Source organism: Lynx canadensis, chromosome D2 (assembly GCF_007474595.2).
Source record: "Lynx canadensis isolate LIC74 chromosome D2, mLynCan4.pri.v2, whole genome shotgun sequence".
Classification (NCBI taxonomy): domain Eukaryota; kingdom Metazoa; phylum Chordata; class Mammalia; order Carnivora; family Felidae; genus Lynx; species Lynx canadensis.
The window spans coordinates 7,616,475-7,637,112 of NC_044313.2; the positions used below are offsets into that span (position 1 = coordinate 7,616,475).

Below are 20,638 nucleotides of genomic sequence, written 5' to 3' on the forward strand. Positions count from 1 at the left end.
GGGGGTAGAATTCATCAACAATAAAACTTGGAAAAAGATTCCAGGTCTGAAAACAGAGGCAGGACTGCAGCCCAAGAGGCCACTCCGGCTGCCCCTCCAGCCAGCGCGAGCTCTAATATGCACTTGTTTCTGCGCCCTTAAGAGGCAGATGCTGACCCTCCCCCCTCCCTCCCTGCTCACTCCACCCCCAACCCTCCCTTTGCCCCAGGGGCAGGGATTTTCTCTCTTAAATTTTTCCTTCTCTTTGAGGACCTGTTCTAAAGACGCTGGCCGTGATCCCAGATCACAGAGGAAGGATTTTTGAGAAACAGGATTTCTAAAGCCTGGGCATACTGCCCTTGACTGGCACCAGAGCTATGGATTTGACACTCGGGCCTTTCAGGGAGCACCCTCAAACTCCGGGGGCCCCCCGCTCCTGCCGGGAGGCAGAGAAGTATCCTTCTGCCAGTGGTTTGTAAATAAAAATACCAAGCGCGGGGGAAGAAAGAGGGCTCGGTGCATCGACAGGAAAGTGTCCTGAATTCCGAAGCACTGCTTACGTTTCCTCTTTTTAAATATTCAGAAGGTACCAGATAATACTGCTCCTTCCACTTCTTTCCAGAAGAACTCCGCACTGAGGGTCAAAGGGGCTCTTTCCTTGTCTTTAGACTAAGATCGGGATGTAAACCTTGTGCCATTTGCCAGAGAGCAGGGCTGTTTTTCACCAACAGAGCTTAAGCTTGGGGTGGGGGGTGGGGGGTGGGTAGGGGGAGCAGGGGAGGCAGGGAGGGAGGAGGGGGTGGTAGCAGACAGAAACCTGTGGGCTTCAATCTAGCCCTCATTCTCCCCACCCCCACCAACCCTAGAAGCTAGAACTTTGCCCCGTGACAATTCCCTGCCCCCTCGGTCCCTTCTAGATCAAAGAGAGCAGGCTCAGGATGTTCCTGAGGCATCTGGAAAGTGCCTCATCGTCTGCTATTAGGCTGGGGATAGAAGGGGCCTGGTCCCCAGCGGGAAGCCCACTCAGCTTCCATCTCACAGGCCCCAGCAGGAGCCAAATTTCTCCGTGTCCTTCCCAGGACTTTGGCCCAGGGGAGAGGGACACCCTCCCCCACCCCCACCAGCCCCAGGCCCAGGCCCAGGCCCAGCAGGCCTACCGTCATGGATGAGCAGGTGTGGCCGCAGGCCTCGCTCCTTCAGGATCAGGCAGGTGGCCGGGGCCGGGGCGGTCACCTCGCCCTCAGAGATGTCGAAGCCCATGTGCCGCAGGAGTCCCACCAGGTCCCCCCGGGACTTCTGTGACTCGTTGGTGCAGAACCTCACCTTCAGCTGGGACCGCTTCAGTCTGGAAGTGGGAACAGGACAGGCAGAGGGTGCTGTCGGCCCTCAGAGCCTGCGGCCTCTGAGGAGGAAGCCAGATGGGCGCTTCCCAAGGGCAGTCAGGACCCTCCGCGCAGGCCAGGCCACTGTGGCTCCCAGAGATGGGCCTCGGCTGACCTGGGGTCAGGACGGGGATGCCGAACTAGGGCTGACCCTTTCCAGGGAGCCCCGACAGGCCCCACAACCCTCCTTTCCATCCTCATTGAGCTTGGTGCCCAGGACACGTCCCTACTCCCTCCACCTGGGACATGTCCCACTCCCTCTGCTTGGGCCACGTCCCCACCTCTTCATCTGAGACACATCTCTACACCCTTCACCTGGGACACCTTTCCTCCTCTCCTTCTGCCTGAGACACGTTGCCTCTCTACACGTGCCAATTCTCCCACCTTCTAAGACCCCCTGGAGATCCCCCGCCACCGTCCGGTCCCACTCGGCCCGGCTGGAGATCACCTATGAATGTCCGCAGCAACTTCTCTATACCATTCCATGGTTAGCAATTCCACTTGTCATGTGAGCTGCGTGTGCCTAAGTCACTCGGGATCCATATTTCCCCTAAAGTGCGAAGGCTGAGGGACCAAGCTCGGCTGTGTCTTCTCATTGGTGTCACTGAGGCGATCACTGAGGTGCCCTGTCACCCAGGGCGATCCCGGGTAGACAGGCAGGACACGGGGATCCCCTGCAGGCCCAGCGTTAACCTGACATGACCCTGAGGTGCTGTGAAAGGTCAGCAGCACCCACATTCCTTCTCTCACAGGGCACCTGCTACATCTTGGCTGCACTTGGGCAGGCTCTCAGAACGCAAAGCCACAACGTAGATGCGTAAAGAGGCCCCACAGGCAATAATAACACGCAACCTCCCACAGGTTACTGAGCACCTACTAAGTGGCCTGGCTGGGCCAGGGCACCGAACCGTAACCTTGACCGCAGACAGGCTCCCCACTCCCCTGGAGCCACAATCCGGTGGGCGGGAGGGAAACTTCGCAAAGGAAGGCGAATTTGTGATTTGCGAACAGAGAGGTGCTCTGAAGGACTGGACGGGATGAAGAGACAGATGGGGACCAGAGTGGGTGGGGAGACTGCTCGGGAGCTGAGGCTTGAAGGGAGAACAGGGCACAGGGCGCCCGGCACAGGGAAGGAAAGGAGGCTGGCATGGCTGAGCCCACGAGCCAGGGGTCCAGTGGGAGGGGGGGAAGTCCACACGGGCCCTGGCCCAGAACACACAGCCCTCTCTGGACAAGCCGCGGCCGGGACAAAGGAGCAGTCCTACTCGGCACCGTGGGATCGTGGAAAAGACACCAGGCCACAAGTCGGGAGCCCCGGGAAACCCCTAGTAAAGTTAACCAGGTACGCTAATCGTCACCCAGCACTGTACGCAGACAGATCTCCGGACACACGCACGTCAGTGGTCTCCAAACATGCAGGAACTCATCTTTACTTTTCAGCCACGCTTTCAAGTTTTACAGTTTTTTGTACTATAAATAATACATTCAATCCAGTGTTAAGTACGTAACATTTGTTATTTAGACATAGATATTCATGTACGAGAGGGACGGGCTCCAATCGTGTGCTCAGAGACGGCCCCGTGTGCAGAAGTAAACACACAGATTGGACCCAGTTACTCAGAACTACGCACTTGAACTCAATCTCCATTCGGGCAAATAAGTGAGACCCAACCAAAAGTGCTACTGTGCCCCAACCCTAGCAGTGACACTTTTTATCCTGCTTGATGACTAAGGACATTTGAGTCTCAGAAAGTTCAAGGACTTTCTGCTCCTCCTCCTGGATCTGAGACTCTAGGGACGCGGGCTCATTCCTACTTGACCCCAAAGCAGATCCTGCAACTGATGTGGAGTCAGGAACAGGAAGCACATCCACGGTGGCCTACAAAGCCAAAGGGGCTCCAGAGGACAGAAAGGTCTCATCCCAGGATGGGGTCTCAGAGAAGACTTCCCAGAAGAGCCAGGTGCAACGAGAATCTCTTGCAGCACAGACAAGAAGGCCAGGGAAGGGTGGGCGGAGCACAGGGAGGGAGGAGCAGGTGCGGGGCAGGCCCTGCCCTCCCGGGACCCGGTCAGGTGTCAGAACCTTCTAGCAGCCTTGGGTAGATGGAAGCTGAGGCAGAAAATGAAGCCGGGAAGGAGGCTCACTGAGCGGGTAGGGATGCCTCGGGCAATCTACTCCATGCTGGGGTGGAGGGAGCTCCAAATGCCAACACTCCTTAGCGATGACAGAACTGGGGGAAAGGTGGTATGTCTGTCCAGCGTCCTCTTCTCCACCCTGTGCGACGCTGCCCTCGTACTACCTCTCTGTATTTTTCTTTCTTTATAACACTAGCCAGCATCGCCAATCATCCGATTTATATCTTTGCTTACTGTCTCTCTCCCAGACCTGCGTGCCACCATGAGACCAGGAATGACATCTGGTCCGTTCTCCCCCCAAGGGTGTCCTGAACCTCCAGCTCCCTCACAAGCCCCGCTGGCAACAGGCAGGATTCAGCGGGGAGAACACGTGTTCCCACATTAAGATCAGCCTCCTGACCCTCCGTGCACTGGGGCTGACAGGTGCCACTTGGCAAGAAATCCGTAGATCTACCAATAACAGAGTGAACACACACCGAGAGGCTCTAACAGTGTCTCAATCAACAGCCCAGGTGGCTCAGTCCTTTCTTAATATTTGTCTTTCCTAATTAGAGTGTTATGAATTATCAATCACGTTAGTGGTTAATTGCCCTTCATAAAGATAGCTTTTGTATTTTTAAATTAGGCAGTTAATATATTGTAACTAATAGCATCACCTTGTGCATTATGGACAGATCTTCGTTGATTGGCGCCTGGAACGTGTGATTCGCACCCAAGTTAATGGAGCAGTTGAGGGAAGAGGTGCAGGGGTGTCGGGGGACTAATTAGTGCTAATGAATGATGATGTGACCTTCTCAGAACAGTGAACAATCGGCGTGACAGTGAGATGACTGAGCCTCACATCTGCTATTCAGAGTGCAACTTCAGACGCCGATGACAAATGAGCAAATCACAGAACTGACTTCGGGACACTTTGGCCACGGCCACAGGTCCCCTTTGAAATCCCAACCTGAGTTCATAAAACACGTGCGTTAGGGGCGCCTGGGTGGCCCAGTCGGTGAAGCGTCTGACTCATGGTGTCGGCTCAGGTCACGATCTCGAGGTTTGTGGGTTCGAGCCCCATGTCAGGCTCCACACTGACAATGCGAGGTGCCTGCTTGGGATTCTCTCTCTCCCTCTCTCTCTGCCCCTCCCTTGGACACTCTCTCTCAAAATAAATAAATAAACTTAAAAAGAAAAAAAAAACAACCACATGCTTTAAAATCAAAGTACTAGTCTTAGGATTAGATCAGTCCCGAAAAACCTACTGTAAAAGGTTTGGGAAATCCCTTCCCTGTGGGTCTGTTCGTCCCCCTTTCTGACCATTTGAGAAGAGTCCCAGATCCCGTCTCCATTTCTTGTAATCACTGCAGATAATAGAAATGTGTGTCCTTAGAACAGTAAAGTATGAATACAAATTACTACAGTGAGCCCTGCCTCGGGGCTCAATACCTGTGATCTGATTTCGTCCAAAGCCACGCAGTCTGTCTGTATTCCCTACACGCAGCCCCTGGGCCAGGAACGAGCTAAGTAACGAGCCGAGAGACCGAAACCATCGTCCCCATTCCAGAGATGAGAAAAACAGAGGCTCCAAGAGGCAGACCTATAAAGTCATGCAGCTTCTAAGTAGCAGAGCCCGCAAGCTATCAACCGACTACACAGGGGTGGCGTGTGCAGGCCTGTGCTTTTCCAGTCAGGGAAGGGCCGTGCCCAGGCGAGACCCAGCAGCCCAGGCGCATGCGTGGGGCACGGGGGACAGAAAGTGCAGCATGATGGATCAGCGCGGAAGGAAAGGCCCTGGACGGCCAATGCTACGGGCTGAGTTGTGTCCCCCACCTTGCAAATTCCTATGTTGAAGCCCTCAGGACATAATGAGGCCACAAGTGTGGCAGGACACTTGTCCTGACGCTGCGTCACACCTGTCCTGTGACAGGACAGGACCCGTGTCCTTAGCAGACACACCAGAGCGCTCTCTCTCTGTGCCACCAAGAAGCCAGGACGAGAAGTGTCACCAGAAACCGATGCTGCAGGCACGAGATCCCGGACTTCCCAGCAAACATCTGTCTGCGGTTTCTCGATGTGTCGGTACAAACAGACTAAGATAGCCCACGACCCAAACCCTCGGCATCTCTTGGTGGGGAAGGGTCCTTGCCATCCTTGCCAGATGTCACAGATTTGGCCTCACGAGGCCTGGAACACAAGAATTCCGAGCTTTCTGGGAAAGCCCCAGGCAGGCATGGCTTCAGGCCTTCAGCTCAGGAAAGCAAAGCCACAGGATTTCAGCCGCAGGCTGGGCCCGGCTCCAGGAGTTATCCCCACCCCCAAAACCCAAGAACCCCTAGAACGGGGGTCCTACTGCAGGACCCTGGCATCCCAGGGTGCGGCTCCAGCCAGACCGCCTTTCTGAGACCTCGGCCACCACCTCACCCTGCTGCCCCCTCCCCGGGAGTCGCACAAGAGTGGGACTTGCCCCACTTCCGGCAGCCACACCAGATCTTTGAACTGACCTTTACCTCATCCCGGCAGGCCAGGACAAGCCTCTGAGTGACAACGTCGCCTGGTGCAATTACTGTGCATCACATGAACTGGTCCCTTGCAAATCACCTCGGACCTCACACATCTGCTGGCTGTCGGCATCTGCCAGGGGCGCTCACCCGAAAATAATGGAAACCCTCTCATTATCGTTCGGTAGCAAGTAGAGCGCTGGGGCGATTCCTGGCCATCCCGACCGACCTTGGCAGAGCTCCCCAGCCCGCTGCCCTCTCCGGCTTGCCACAGCGGGGCTGGGAGGGGAGACCACACAGGGGGCAAGGAGGCTGCTGCCCCAGACAAGACTCTCCCAACTGGGCCCGTCCTCCCTCCTCCCTCCACCCCTCCCCTCTGGCCCTCAGGAAGCTGTCACCTTCGTGTGACCCAGGGAGACCGTAAGCCACCCAGAGTCTGCCGCATCCTCCTCTGCAGCCAAATCTCACTCGGCCTTCAAGGCCTGGTTCATGTCTCCCTTCCTCCAGGAAGCCCCCCAGACCCCATCCCATGCCCGCCCAGGCAGAGCCCCACTTCGGCTCTGCTTTCACAGCCCTCGGAGCCTGGCAATGCCTATCTGTGGGGGGCACCTAAATAACCCAAATTCCAGATCCGACGGGCCCACCGGGGAATGGAACCACATTGCTCCAGTACCCAGGGAACCTCAGGAAGAAACCCCATGCTCACAGCTAAGCCCACCCACGGGCAGTACTGCTTCCCCACTGCTCAACCGCTGCTCCAGCGTCTGTCTCTGGTGCAAGGTTTCTAGAGGATTCCAGAGGAGAAAGCACAGTGGAGTTGGATGCATCCAGACAGGTAAACAGGAGGCTGAGCCTAGGTGCAAGGGGCTGGAGTGAGTTGCTGTGGCACACACGTGCCAGAAAGTACTTCTACTGCCAGGCGGCGGGCCCGGTGGCCACGTGGTGACAAGGACGCACCTCAGAGGCTGATGACCGTGGCCGGGGTCCCAGCTCTGCCACCCGGTGGCTGTGGGACCTTCGGCGCGCCATTCCTTCTGTGACTCAGTTTCCTCTTCTGTAAAACGGGGATGATAATAGCACCTGCCTCCCATTATGAGGCTCCAGCGAAACCTGTAATGTGCCTGCAGAGGCCTGGCACACAGTAAGTGCTCACTACGTGCCAGCTGCAAACACCTGCCAGTGGCCTGTGGACAGGCTGCCCCGGCCTTATTCACTCCCCCTCTACCCGCCCTAATGTCTCAGAGTACACAGGGGCACTCGCCCCCCCTCACCCCGGCCACCTTGTCAGCAAGCAGCGGCAGCCGGGACCCCCCACCCCCACCCCACCCCTGCCCCCACCACCTGCACCCACCTGGGGCCTCTGAGTCGGAGGGTGCGGAGGGTCTGGGAGGCCAGGCCGACCAGACTCCAAATCGCCGCGCGCCCCTGTCCCCCCGAGGAGAGACCTCTCCGGGCCGGTGTGGGGAGGAGGCCCCGAGCCCCGAGTGGGCTCCTGGGTGGTTCCCGGCTGGCAGGTCAAACTTCCAGCGACAAATGAGATTAGCACGCAGAGAGGGTGGGTGACTTCTCCCCGTGGAGAGAAAGCTGAGTGTGCTTTTCCTTGATCCTGTCTCATCCCTGGGCTGGTCCCCCAAGAGCTGCAGGAGGCCCGCGGGCTGGGCTGGAGTTGTGGCCTCCCGGCTGGAGCCTGGAACCTTCTCCGAGGGATGCCAGAAAAACACACCAGGAGGGGAGGGGAAGGTGAGGGGCGGGGAGGGATGTCCCCCACCCCCTTTCGGCGGCCTGCTTTGCCCCAGGGGCCACAACTAAGACGTTCTCTGGTGGAGTGGAGGGTCCCTGTTACTACTAAAGGGGGACAGCGGCAGAGAGATAAAACTATGCCTCGGTCTCCCCCAGAGAGGAAAAGGACCTTCACGACACCTCAGGGGGCTGTTACGAACCGAAACTCGGGCGTCAGCACCCGGCCAAGGCCGCCGGCGGCGAACATCGGTCTCGGCTGCCCTACGGGCACCAAGACGCATAGGCAGCAGGGCCCCGTGGTGGTGCCAGCGCTCTCTGACTCTGACACCTTTGGCTGCTTGTCTCTTGGAAAGCCACAGCGCTTGAGAACACACATTTGGAAGAACTGAATCCTACGAAGTACTTATTTGCTCTAAGAACACAATCTTTTATTTTTTTTTAAGTTTATGTATTTATTTTGAGAGAGAGAGAGAGAGAGAGCAGGGGAGGGACAGAGAGAGAGAGGGACAGAGAGAATCCCAAGCAGGCTCTGCGCTGTCAGCTCAGGGCCCGACACGGGGCTCGAACGCACAAACCGAGAGGTCACGGCCTGAGCCGAGACCAAGAGTCAGACGCTTAACCGACTGAGCCACCCAGGCGCCCCTAAGAACCCAATTCTTAAAAATAGAAGGTCAAACAGGAGCCCAGGAGTGGAAGAGGAACAGTTTTGCTGTAGAAAAACCCAGTCATTCGTGCATACCAAGAGGTGCCCGTGTTGATTCAGGGAGGGGACCAGCCCAGCTCCCCGAGGGCTCCAATGATGGGCATCAGCTGGGGTCAGGGAGCCGCCCGGTGGCCAGAGCAGCAGCGGAAGGGCTTTGGGCCCATGAGAATCGGGTCTGGCTTCCCAGCTGGGGTCCTGCACTTGTGCCTTGCAAATGCCCTGGGCCAGGAGGCATCCAAAGGCCAGACTCTTGGGGTCCCTGAATCCCAGCCATGAAATGGGGTAACAGGTGCCTGGTCTTCTGCTCTCCAGCACCGGGCACGCCGTGAGCCGTCCCACATGATGGTGTGACCATCGGGCTAGAAACACCAAGGGGCACCAGTAACAGCCTTTGCCAGTAGTTCAGGCTGGGCCCGCTGTACCTCCTCTTTCCTTCCACCGACCCAGCAGGGCAGACCTTTCGGCTAGGCTGACAGCCAGCTGTTCCCCTGCCCTCAAGTCCCTCCCTAGTCTCCATCCGACATTCTGTGGGCAGCAATGCACATCACTGTGTCGTCAGAGTCCAGGCAAGAAACAGAGTCCAAAGTCTGGACGGAGAGAAGAGAGAGAACAAGGGACGTGGTGACGCACACAGCCGGGCCATGGCTGGGCCTCTCAGTTGGGACCAGCCGGCCAGTGACCTCAGGGAACAGCAAGGAGGTCAGACACCGGGCAGGCTCCAAAGCCAGAGCCCTTGTGAAACGCGAGGTTTGCCTTCCCCATGCCTGGGACTGCCATCCAGCATGTTCCCTCTGACCCGCCCGAGCCTCGGAGCTCAGACCAAAGGGACGTGTTGAGCCCACAGGCATCGATTTACTATTTATTAATAAACACAACTTAGAATCAAGGGCCAGGGAATCCAGAAGCCAGAGGAGACCTTGCACAGTGTTCGACCAACGGCTCATTTCACCAAATGGGAGACTGAGGTGCAGAGGGACACAAGGTATCTTTGGACCGCTCCCAACCTTGGAGAGCCAGTTGCCAGCCAGTCCTCCCCGAGCACCATCAGAGGCTGGTCCGGGCCAGGAGCCGCAGCTGACAGAGGCTCCCGAGATCAGGTGGCAGGGGGTGGCAGCCTGACTCAGAAAGCAACACACCTACTGCCCACACCTCTGAATGTGTGGCTGAGGCTTGTGACCCGACCCTCTCCAACCTCAGTTTCCACATCTATAAAATGGGACACTAACGGTAGCTACTGATGGGGCTATCATGAAGACTATATTGAAAAGCCACATAACTGAGCGTCTGGGTAGCTCAGTTGGTTAAACACTGACTCTTGATTTGGGCTCAGGTCATGATCTCATGGTTGTGAGAGACTGAGCCCCACATCGGGCTCAGTGTAGAGCCTACTTGGGATTCTCAATCTCTCTCTCTCTCTCTCTCTCTCTCTCTCTCTCTCCCCCCTTCTCCCTGGCTTGCCTGCCCCCCCCCAAAAAATGAAATGAAATGAAATGAAATGAAATGAAATGAAATGAAATGAAATGAAATGAAATGAAATAAAATAACAACCATATCAGAAGCACGTGGCATATTACAAAAAATGAATACCAGTGAAGACATGGGTAGTGACAGCACCAATCAAATCCCTGGCAAGCCCAGGCTGGGGACATCTGGGCCCTCGAAGCAGGCAGTCTGGGGGGAAGCCTGATGCCCAGTGAACCAGGGCCAGAAAGGGCCAGGAGGTGAGGGAGCCCAGAGAGCACCATTAAGAAAGAGTGTAAAGTTCAACCCAGCAAAGGGAGGCTGGGGCAAAAATCCAGGGCTGACCGTCCTGATGAACAATCCTGGGGCACCTGGGACAAAGGGAACCCTGACAGCAGCTGCCAAAGCTCCCGGTGACTGGCCTCCAGCACCTCTCCCAACCACCCAGGGCATCGTCCACAGGCTCACACTGAATTCTCAAGACAGTCTGAGGGATCGGTCGATATCCCCATTCACAGATGAGGACCTGGGGTTCGGAGGGGCCGACAACCCTTTAGTATGAACTGGCCTCACGAGAATGTATACAAATGTGAAAAATACAGCAGCTTGGGCAGAGCTGAATGATTTCGTGTTGAAATCAGCACCAAGTTCAACAACTCAAAGACTTACTTGCTAAGTAACCACCTCCTGACCACCGTCTGATCCTTCAAGCAACAACATACTCCTTTAGCTTCTAGATGTGGGACAAGCAAAATGGTGGTTAAAACACCTCACTTAACTTACACCCCCCCATGACACAGGTGGGAAACTGAGGCACAAAAAGGCTATAAAACCTGCCCAAGACCACATCACAATCACAGGACAGAGTCGGGACTCAAAACCCAGGCTCTCACCCACAAAAGCTGACACCTACCTTTAAAAAAAAGAAATCTGGGAGCGCCCGGGTGGCTCAGTCGGCTGAACGGCCAACTTCAGCTCAGGTCATGATCTCGCGGTTTGTGGGTTCGAGCCACATGTCAGGCTCTGTGCTGACAGCTCGGAGCCTGGAGCCTGCTTTGGATTCTGTGTCTCCCTCTCTGTCTCTCTCTGCCCCTCCCCTGCTCATGCTCTGTCTCTCAATAATAAATAAACGTTAAAAATTTATTAAAAATAACAATAATAAAAAATAATAAAATAATAAAAAAAAGAAATCTTTTAAAATTTATTTATGTATTTTGAGACACAGCGAGAGAAAGCGAGCGAGGGAGGGGCACAGAGAGAAGGGGAGAGAGAAAGAATTCCAAGCAGGGTCCGCACCGTCAGCGCTGAGCCTGACGTGGAGCTCAAACTCACGACCCTGGGATCACGACCTGAGCCGAAATCGATGCTTAATCTGCTGAGCCACCCAGGTATCCCTGCCTTTTTTCAGGTGACAGGTAAGAGGCAGAGCTTGCCCTGAGGACAGCACGGGCCGCACTCTTCCTCCTGAGGCATCTTTAAGCAAGGTTGCGTCTCTGGGTCCTCCTCTATACGTGGGCAGCATCCCGCCAGCCCCACGGTCATGGGAAATCGCCCTGAACCCCACTGCGGGCAGGGATCAGGCAGGGTTTGCCAATATGGCTTCCCCGTACGTCCTCGGGGTGCTGGGGGAGGCGTACGGACGCTTTTTGTGAGCCCCCTGAGTAACCCATGCCTCAGTGACCCCCTAATCTGCAGGGGCTTCCTACCAGAGGCAGCACGGGTGGGATACACCATTAACTCTGTTCCAGAACCAGCAGCCTGGCTACGCTTGATTTCCACGTGGTGGCCCTGTGCACCCATGCTGAGATCAGAAACCGAGAAACAGCTCTTGTCCGGTATGGTCTCACACACCCATCCAGCATCCCTCAGTTTCCCTCCATGTGGGTCAGCGTGCACGATTCTTTTTTGTTTTAATTTTTTTTAAGTCTGTTTATTTATTTTGAGAGAGAGCACGCAAGCAGGGTAGGGGCAGAGACACAGGGGAGAGAGAGAATCCCAAGCAGACTCCACGCTGTCAGCGCAGAGCCCGATGTGGGGCTTGAACTCAGGAACCACGAGATCATGACCCGAGCTGAAGGCAGACGCTTAACTGACTGAGCCCCCCAGGCGTCCCTACCCCGTTCTTTTTGAATAGCTACAGAGTACTCCAGTCTGGGTAAACTGATTTCTTCCCTCCTCCTCTCCTGACGGACAAGCAGCTTGTTCCCAGCCACACGTATGAAATTATAAACCTATGAACCATTGAGCCGTCAGCTGGCCCAGACTTCAATATTGTTATTCATCAAAACACTTTGACCGTGATCACTGACTGGCTTCATAATCATTTGTAGATCTGAACGGAGAAAATATACACTTGTCAAACACTGTTCTTTTTTTTTTTTTTTTAATTTGGGGGGGGTTCCACCCTGGGTTTCATTTGGGGGATAAGTGCCCTGAGGCTACGTAAGGGTCGGAACGCCCCAGCTCGGGATCTGCAGGGACCCAGCCTCCAGTGAGCCATGAGAACTGGGTGGATGAGGGAGGAGTGCGGGGCAGGGGGCAAGGACGGTGTGATGTCAGGAAAGGGGGGCACTGTGTCTTCAAGTCCTCTGTGCTTGTGGGGAAACACAGAGGAAGGAGTGTGGGAGGAAGCACAGTGTCACCGTGGGGGAACGCGTGGGCCAGGGCCGGTGACGAGGGTTTGGACTTTTTACTCCACACAGTCACGTACCTGCGGGACTGTTCGCGAGGAGGGGGCCACTTATGACTTTTGAAGCTGACACTGTAAAAGTTACAAAACCAGACAGAACACAGCCCAGGAGAGGGTGTCGTGTTCTCCTGGCGCCATCTCTGGAGACAGAGTGGCTCCTGTCGGCTTGAACAAGCTCAAACGAGTGGCCGCCCCCTCTGACATCCCGAAAGGGCCTCCCCTGGCAGGTGCTGGGCCACGACTGGGAGGATGGCATGAGGCAGCAAGGTGAGGCTCCCGGCTGTCCCCTGGTCCCTAGCGATTATTATTGCCACTCCTACGGCCGGACGCTGCCGGGGTGGCCCGGCATCGAGGAGGGGTCAGTCTATTGTCTGCAGGGTGGCGACTTCGGACAAGGCTCCCTTGGCCCAGTCCCTCGCGGCTCCAGAACCTGCTGGGAGGTGCCTGAGTTTTAACAGGGTCGCTTCCGGTGCACCCGGGGGCTTGAGAGGCTCCACTTGGAAGGATGGGTTGTGGGCCCGGCGGTCCTGGGTGGGAATTGCTTTATGAAGCTGCCCTGCGCCGAGGTCCACTTTCTTCCGCCGGCCACAAAAAGGCTGGACCCAGCGGGGCCCGGCAGATGTGCTTTAGTGGCCTGAGACAGGATGCAGTAAATGCCCACCTGCCTTTCACATGCAGATGCCTCCGGGGCTCTCCTTTGTGCTGGCCAGCGCCTGGGCCGGCCCCTGTCGCCCCCGCTGTGCCGGGCCCTGCCTCTGAATGGCTCCCCTCGGAGAGCCCAACTGCCCAAGAATGGGCTCCAATAAAGGGCCTGTTGGGGGGACCCGGGCCGGTTACAGATGTCCCATTACCACGCCCGCCCACAAATCCTAGAGCAGAAAGAGGGCTCGCCAGCCCCCACAGCTCCAGGAAGGAGTCGGTGTGGCCTCTGCGGCCTTCGGTTCCATCTGGGATGCTCCCGGCCCAGCTGGCATCTTCAAGACCCCAGCGCACACAGTGGCGGCTCTGCGAGACCGTGCTCCCCCACCCCAGCTCCCAGTTCCCCGCCCGCCTGGCCTCTGTCTGAAGCGGGCCCTTCCGGGTGCTGCCTACACTGATCTCCCATCCGGACCCCCAGCTTCCTGAGGGTAGAGACCTCTATCTACCTCCCTGGCTGCGGAGCGTCCCCGGAGCCTACAGCAGGTGTTGCAGAGTTTAGAAACGCTCAGTAAATACCTGTCGGGTGTGGGAGTGAATGAAGGAGCAAATGCACATACTGAGAGGCAGTGTGGCACTGTGAGGGACACTGAGGCCCTGGAGTCACACGGACCCAGGGGTTAAACTGGCCCAGCCACTTTTTTTGCTTCTGCCCGTTCCTGAATCTCTGTGCCTCAGTCACTTTAAAAAGGGGCCCCAGGTTCGCCTGGGTGGCTCAGTCAGTTAAGCGTCCGACTTCAGCTCAGGTCACGATCTCGCGGTCCGTGAGTTCGAGCCCCGCGTCGGGCTCTGTGCTGACAGCTCAGAGCCTGGAGCCTGCTTCCGATTCTGTGTCTCCCTCTCTCTCTGCCCCTCCCCCGTTCATGCTCTGTCTCTCTCTGTCTCAAAAATAAATAAAACGTTAAAAAAAAGAAAATTTTAAAAAAAGGGGCCCCAAATCCCTACCTCACGACTGGTGGTGAAGGTAGCTATGGGGTCGAGCACCCACCCGGGGCATCACAGGCCTCCTTCAGTGATTGGTGACCACTGTTACTGTGGTCCACACCATTCTGAAAAGCAGAGCTTAATGATTTGTATTTCTTTATTTATTTTTCGTGTTTATTTTTGAGACGGTGGGGGGCGGGGGGGGGGAGGGAAGGAAACACAGGATCTGAACTCTGACAGTACAGAGGGCTGCACCAAAGTCGGACACTTAACCGACTGAGCCACCCAGGCACCCCGGAAAAGCAGAGTTCGCACCCTCCATGTGCTCTGTGTCTCCAAAACAGTGGGAACCTTTCAGAAAATCGGAGGACGCATGTCACTCGGGAAAGTCTAGGAAGAAGAGTGGGGAGCCGGCCCCTCCGGGGCTCCCAGAATGGAAGGTGCTGCTGGAAATCTGAGGCGCTGGGGAGCCGCCATTCGGGTGAACGAAGGTTCCCCAGGACCTCGTCCCCTCCCCACCATGCCTGTCTCCCAGCTGCTGCTCTTGCTCCAAGGGCTTCCACTGAGCTCCCCAGGACATCAAAGTGAGCCACGCATATCAAGGAGCCCCCCCCCCATCGAGTGCAGGGGGCTGTAAACACTACAGAAAGCAGCCAAACGCATGCAGCACCGGGGCAGACGGCACCTGTTCCTTCCATGAACGGTTCCTGGGAGAGCCCATGCTTGGCTCGGCCACCACAAAAGAGGGGTATCCTCATCCCGTATGTGTGAAGCACCCCCATGGAAAACTCCCGAAGCAGGGGGAAGTTTCCAGCACCACACTCACTACCACCGAGTGTCTGGACTCTGGACTTGGTGCGTGCCCAGGGCCACCCACAAGGAAGGCGTGTGGGGCTTCCCTGAGCCCGAGTGTGATCGGGGGGGCCGCTGGGGGCTGGGCACAAGAGCAGGCAGAGGAGCTGAAAAGGAATACCCAGGGCGCCAGAGGGCATCGTGGTGCGGGCACTGCGTGGGCCCGGGCTCAGTGGGTGCTGGGCCACAAGGGGGGGTTCATCAGTGAAAAGCCTGCCCAGGAGTCTTTATGCTGCTGAGAGCAAGGGGTTGAGGTGGGCGAGGGGGCAGAGAAGGGCCACAGAGCTCACTTGAGAAGGCCCTGGTGGAGCAGGAGGGGGCGTGGGCACTTGGTCCTGTGGCATGGGAGGCCCAGGAGGTTTCAGAGGGATGAGGCCATTAGTTTTTCAGGCCCCTGGGCAGCACGGCGATGAAACCTCCCAGGAGAAGGAGCACCATGTCCCCTCGTGGAAAATAATCCTAAATGCTCTGGGGAAGGAAATCGCCCTCTCGGCCCACCAAACTGGCTCTGCTATGTTTGAAGACTCTCCTATAGCTGTTAGATTTATACGGGTATAGCTGCTACCAGAGACATCCCAGCTACATAAACCGGCCTGGGTGAAAGAAAATCAAAACCAGTCCCCTCCTAGGGATGAGTGGGAAGGTGCCAGTGCAGAACCCACAGAGGTGAACAGCCTGGGGAGCCCTGCTTACTGCCACACCCCGGGATCTGTGCACCCATCTGTTGGGCAGGCCTGGATCAGGGTGGGAGCATTACTCAGGAGGGGCTGTTGGAAGCCCCTGACCTTTCTCAATACCCACTCCTCCCGCAAAGGTCTCTAAGTGTGGCTCTGGGGGTCGCAGCGGCTGGGAGTCAGGCAGACTTGGGTCTCCGTGGTCCTCGTACCATCCAGGCTGGGACCCCAACAAGACCTGAGCTGTGGTGGCTTCAGCTGATAAAGGGGAATCACAGCCCCTCCACGCCCCAGACTGTCAGGGGACCTCCCCAGATAGAGAGGGGAGAGCATGAATGCCTAGCACAGAAGAAGCGGCCTCACCTCCCCGGGAAATAATAGGAAATACAGTCGATAACATTGTAATAATGTTTGGTGACCGATGGTGACAACACACACCGTGTTGAGCACTGAGTACTGTACAGAATGGCTAAATCACTGTGCTGTGCGCCTGAAACTAATGTACAATAGTATGTCATTATTTAAACTTCAAGTTTAAAAAATTCCATCACTTAGGGGTACCTGGGTGGCTCAATCGGTTAAGCGTCCGACCTCGGCCCAGGTCGTGATCTTGCGGTTTGTGAGTTCGAGCCCGGCATTGGGCTCTGTGCTAACAGCTCAGAGCCTGGAGCCTGCTTCTGTTTCTGTGTCTCCCTCTCTCTCTGTCCCTGCCCTGCTGGCGCTCTTTCTCTCTCTCAAAGGTAAAAATAAACATTAAAAAAAAAAAAAAAAAAAACCTTAAAGATGAACATATGGGAAGGGGAGCAAAAATAATATAAAACCAGGGAAGGGGACAAAACATAAGAGACTCTTAAATATGGAGAACAAACAGAGGGTTACTGGAGGGGTTGTGGGAGGGGGGATGGCTAAATGGGTCAGGGGCATTAAGGAATCTACTCCTGAAATCATTGTTGCACTATATGCTAACTAACTTGGATGTAAATTAAAAAATTAATAAATTAAAAAAAAAACTTAAAAAAATTCCATAACTTCAATCAATCAATCAATCAATATATGTATATTTGTTGGGCTGTCATGGGGTCTATCATGTGTTTAGCACTGGGCCAAGAACTTGACATACATCATGAGCCATCACGGCACCTGCCCTGCACCCCTTCATCTCCTCCCCACCCCCGTCTCCATCCATTTGGGTGCTCTAGTCTGACACTGGAGGCCATTCTTTATTTCATCTTCTCCCTGGCCCCCGCAATACTGTCCTACTTTCCCTCCCCTCCCCTCCCAGTCCTACTTCCCCTCCCCTCCCCTACCAGTCCTACTTCCAAAACCTCTCTTTCATTCACTCCCTTCTCGCCACCTCCCCTATCCTACACAGATGGACCATGATGCTCCCCTCGTGGTAGATACCTGAGCTATTTCCATACATACATGTATTTATTTTATTTATTTACGAAGTTACTGTCATGAACGCCCTGGCGCTGATGTCCTTTCTCACGTAGGAGGTAGGGCAAATTTCCAGAAGTGGGGCCGCTGATAGCTAATGCCAAATGCATCTTCCACAAGCAACGTATGACAGGGTCCGTTTCTGCAAACTCTCACCAAGTGAATGTGCGCCCAAAGTTGTGCATTATTGCCAGTTTTCTCATACTCTTGAAAAAATGGCACCTTGGCATAGTTTCAATGTGCATTTCTCTTATTTTTTTTAATATTCATTCATATTTGAGGGAGAGACAGAGGTAGAGAGAGGGAGAGAGACAGTGTGTAAGCCAGGGAGGGACAGAGAGAGACACAGACAGACTCTAAAGCAGGCTCCAGGCTCTGAGCTGTCAGCACAGAGCCCGGCGCCGGGCTCAAACTCTCGAGCTGTGAGAGTTTGATCTCCTGTGAGATCATAACCTGAGCCGAAGTCAGGTGCTGAACCAACTGAGCCATTCAAATGCCTGTGCATCTCTCTTATCTAAGTAAGGCTGAGCATCTTTCATATGACTAGAGGTCATTTGCTTTTTCTTCCTTGTGAATTGTTTCTATCTTTTGTGCATTTTTCTACTAGGCTGTTGATTTGTTGTCGTTGATATCTAGATCTGGGGGCATAATTATAAAGGTCCTCTACTCTAAGATTTCAAAGGAAGTCTCTCCTGTTTCCATCTAGTACTTACACGGTTGCACTTTGAACGTTTCAATTTCAATTATGTTTCAATTATGTTTTAAAAACATAAACCAGATCCCATGACCCTTCTGCCTAAATCTTCAAAGCCTTCCCCCACACTCAGGTTAAAATCCAGGCACCGCTCTGTGACAATCCCTGCGATAGCCAAGCTCCCCGTCTTCAGTTCCATGAACGCGAATGTGCCGAGTTCTCTTCTGCTGCACGCCTTAGCCGCTGCTGTTCCCTCTAGCGGGAATGCACTTCCTCCGCCCCTTCCCCCAGATAGCCCTTCTTACCCTTCGGTTCCGTCCAATGCCTTCTCTTCAGAGAAGTCCAGCCTCACCTCTGACACTTTCTCAGCAAATCTTATGTTTACTCATCTGCGTCTAAGTTTACTGTTCACTTCCCCTGCAGACACGAGCCCCATGAAGACTTGGCAAAGGCCAGGACTTAAACCTGACTTTAGGAAATGAAGCTCCGGGGGGGTGTCAAGAGTCTCCCAGGTCTGGCTGCCCTTCACATGCTCTCTTGGAGGCCACATCTCCCTTTTCTGAGTTCCTGGCCTCTCCTGCTTTGCTACACAAGACACTTTGGCTCCTGTCCAGACAGGTGGGGTGGGCTCCCTGAGAACGACAAAGAGGCTCACTTAACTGCCATCCATAGGCAGGTAAACTGAGTCCTAGTGAGGTCAGGCTACTAACCCAGGGCTTCCCAGCTAGTGCCTCTGGGAAGTCAAGTCCTGGGCCATTGGCCCTTCCTGGCTGTCCATCAACATCATGGCAGCACTGGCCTGTCGTGCCAATCAATGGCAGCTACAAAGCGGAGGGTCCAGTAGTACCAACTGTGGTCCCTGTGTGGTCCTCTGTGCACCAGATTTGGTGGGCAAGATGCCCTCCTCCTCCTCCTCCTCCCCTCTAAACAAACGATGCCAGCGCATACGTCATTTAAAGTTTTCCTGTAACCACATTAACAAAAATGTAAAAAAAAAAAAAAAAAAAAAGGAATGTAATGTATGTTATTTTACCTAACGCTCAGCAGCGGCGGGAAGCAAAAGGCAGCCCCAGAGGACCGGGCAGCTCTGACCAGCACAGGCCCTATGCTCGCGGGGGTGGAGGGGCGGCGGGGGGCTGTGACGGGGACCGGCCCGGGTGGGCTCTCAGGGACCGGGGCGGGGCCAGTGCAACAGCCCCGCCCCGTCCCCGGCGGCAGCCAGAAGCCGCCGGTGGGATCCGGCAGCGCGCGGAGCCTCGCGCCCACCGCGGCCGGCGCGGCCCACTCACCTCGCCAGCGCCTCCACGGAGCCAGGGATGGGCACGCCGCCGCCCTCGCCGCTATCGTGCAGGACACCCGAGATGTCGAGCAGCACCCCGCGCACGCCTGCCAGCCGCTCGCTCCACGCAGCCATCGCGCGCCGCTGTGCACCTCTGACTCCTCAGACTCCGCGTCCCAACTCGGGGCTGGGAACTGCGGCCGGGCTTACGGCGCAGGGGCGCCTGGGAAGTGTAGTCCTGGGCCGGGTAGTCCGACGGGGCGGGGCCAGCGGGGCCGTTCCGCCGGGCGCAAAGCCGGAACCGCGGGGCGCAAACCCGGGGCCGCCGGTCGCCGCCTCCCAACTCCCGCCCGCACGCGCGCGAAATGGGAGCCGTCTTCCCAGATCAGTGGACCAAAGGCAGGAAAAGCAAAAAACAAGCCCCTCCCTAAAAACCAGAACGAGGCACTTGTAGACCACAGGGAGACACCTGTAGCAAAACTTAAAGAGATCACTGGTGTCCTCATCCTCTGGCTGAAGAGTATAACCAGCCTTAAAAGCAGCGGAGATAGTTGGGGGCGCCTGGGTGGCTCAGGTCATAATCTCGCGGGTTTGTGAGTTCGAGCCCCGCGTCAAGCCCTATGCTGACAGCTCAGAGCCTGGAGCCTGCTTCAGATTCGGTGTCTCCCTCTCTCTCTGCCCCTCCCCTGCTCACGCTCTGTTTCTCTCTGTCTCTCAATAATAAATAAATGTTAAAAAAAAAAAAAAAAAAAGCAGCAGTGGAGATAGTTGGATCCATTGGCCAGACAATCCTATGCCTGGGAAGTGATGCTCCGGAAATGATTCTCAAGACCATGAGTGCAATGGAAGCTATCATGCCACAACGAGTTGGAAGAAAAGTGAATGTGTAAGCACGTGTAACATGGCTACAGAAAGAAATATGCCATCAAAAATGAAGACTAGATAGCAACACGGAAAGTGCTCGTGTTATAACATATGAGAAAGCTGACTACGAAACTATAATGACCACCGCCATGCAAAATTAAGGGTGCATAGGAATAGGGCTGGGAGGAACATGGGAATATTGCAGTGTGTTAGGCCAGTCATATTTTGGATGAATTGTTACAGTCCCTTTAATATTACATCATTTTTTATTTAAAAAAATTTTTTACTGTTTATTTATTTTTGAGAGAGAGAGACAGAGTGAGAGGAGGGAAGGGGCAGAGAGAGGAGAAGCAGAATCTGAAGCAGGCTCCGAGCTGTCAGCACAGAGCCCAACACAGGGCTCGAACTCACGAACCACGAGATCGTGACCTGAGCCGAAGTCAGATGCTCGGCCCACTGAGCCACCCAGGCACCCCTAACGCTACATCATTTTTACAATAAATAAAAATTGGTAGAAAAGAGGGAGGGTTCCCTTAACTGTCCCTCTGACTTTTCCAAGTTTTAAACTGAAATTTGAAAAAAATCAGACTCCTCTGGGCATGACTTAGCTTTGAGGTATCAAAAGAAGACCATATTTGAATG

At 55.2% G+C, this 20,638-nt stretch overlaps 1 protein-coding gene across 3 annotated transcripts in view; it reads right to left on the reverse strand.

Annotated features, from left to right (window-relative positions):
- LOC115526843 (phospholysine phosphohistidine inorganic pyrophosphate phosphatase) overlaps positions 1-19,330 on the reverse strand; it is a 118,637-nt gene extending 99,307 nt beyond the window's left edge. For all 3 annotated transcript variants that reach the window (XM_030334169.1, XM_030334170.2, XM_030334171.1), the window contains exons 1-2: positions 19,143-19,330; positions 1,137-1,324 (exon numbers count right to left, since the gene is read on the reverse strand). In XM_030334169.1, the coding sequence (XP_030190029.1) occupies positions 1,137-1,324; positions 19,143-19,267 (313 nt within the window). In that variant the 5' untranslated portion in view covers positions 19,268-19,330. The remainder of the gene's footprint in view (positions 1-1,136; positions 1,325-19,142) is intronic.
- Positions 19,331-20,638: the final 1,308 nt, after the last annotated feature.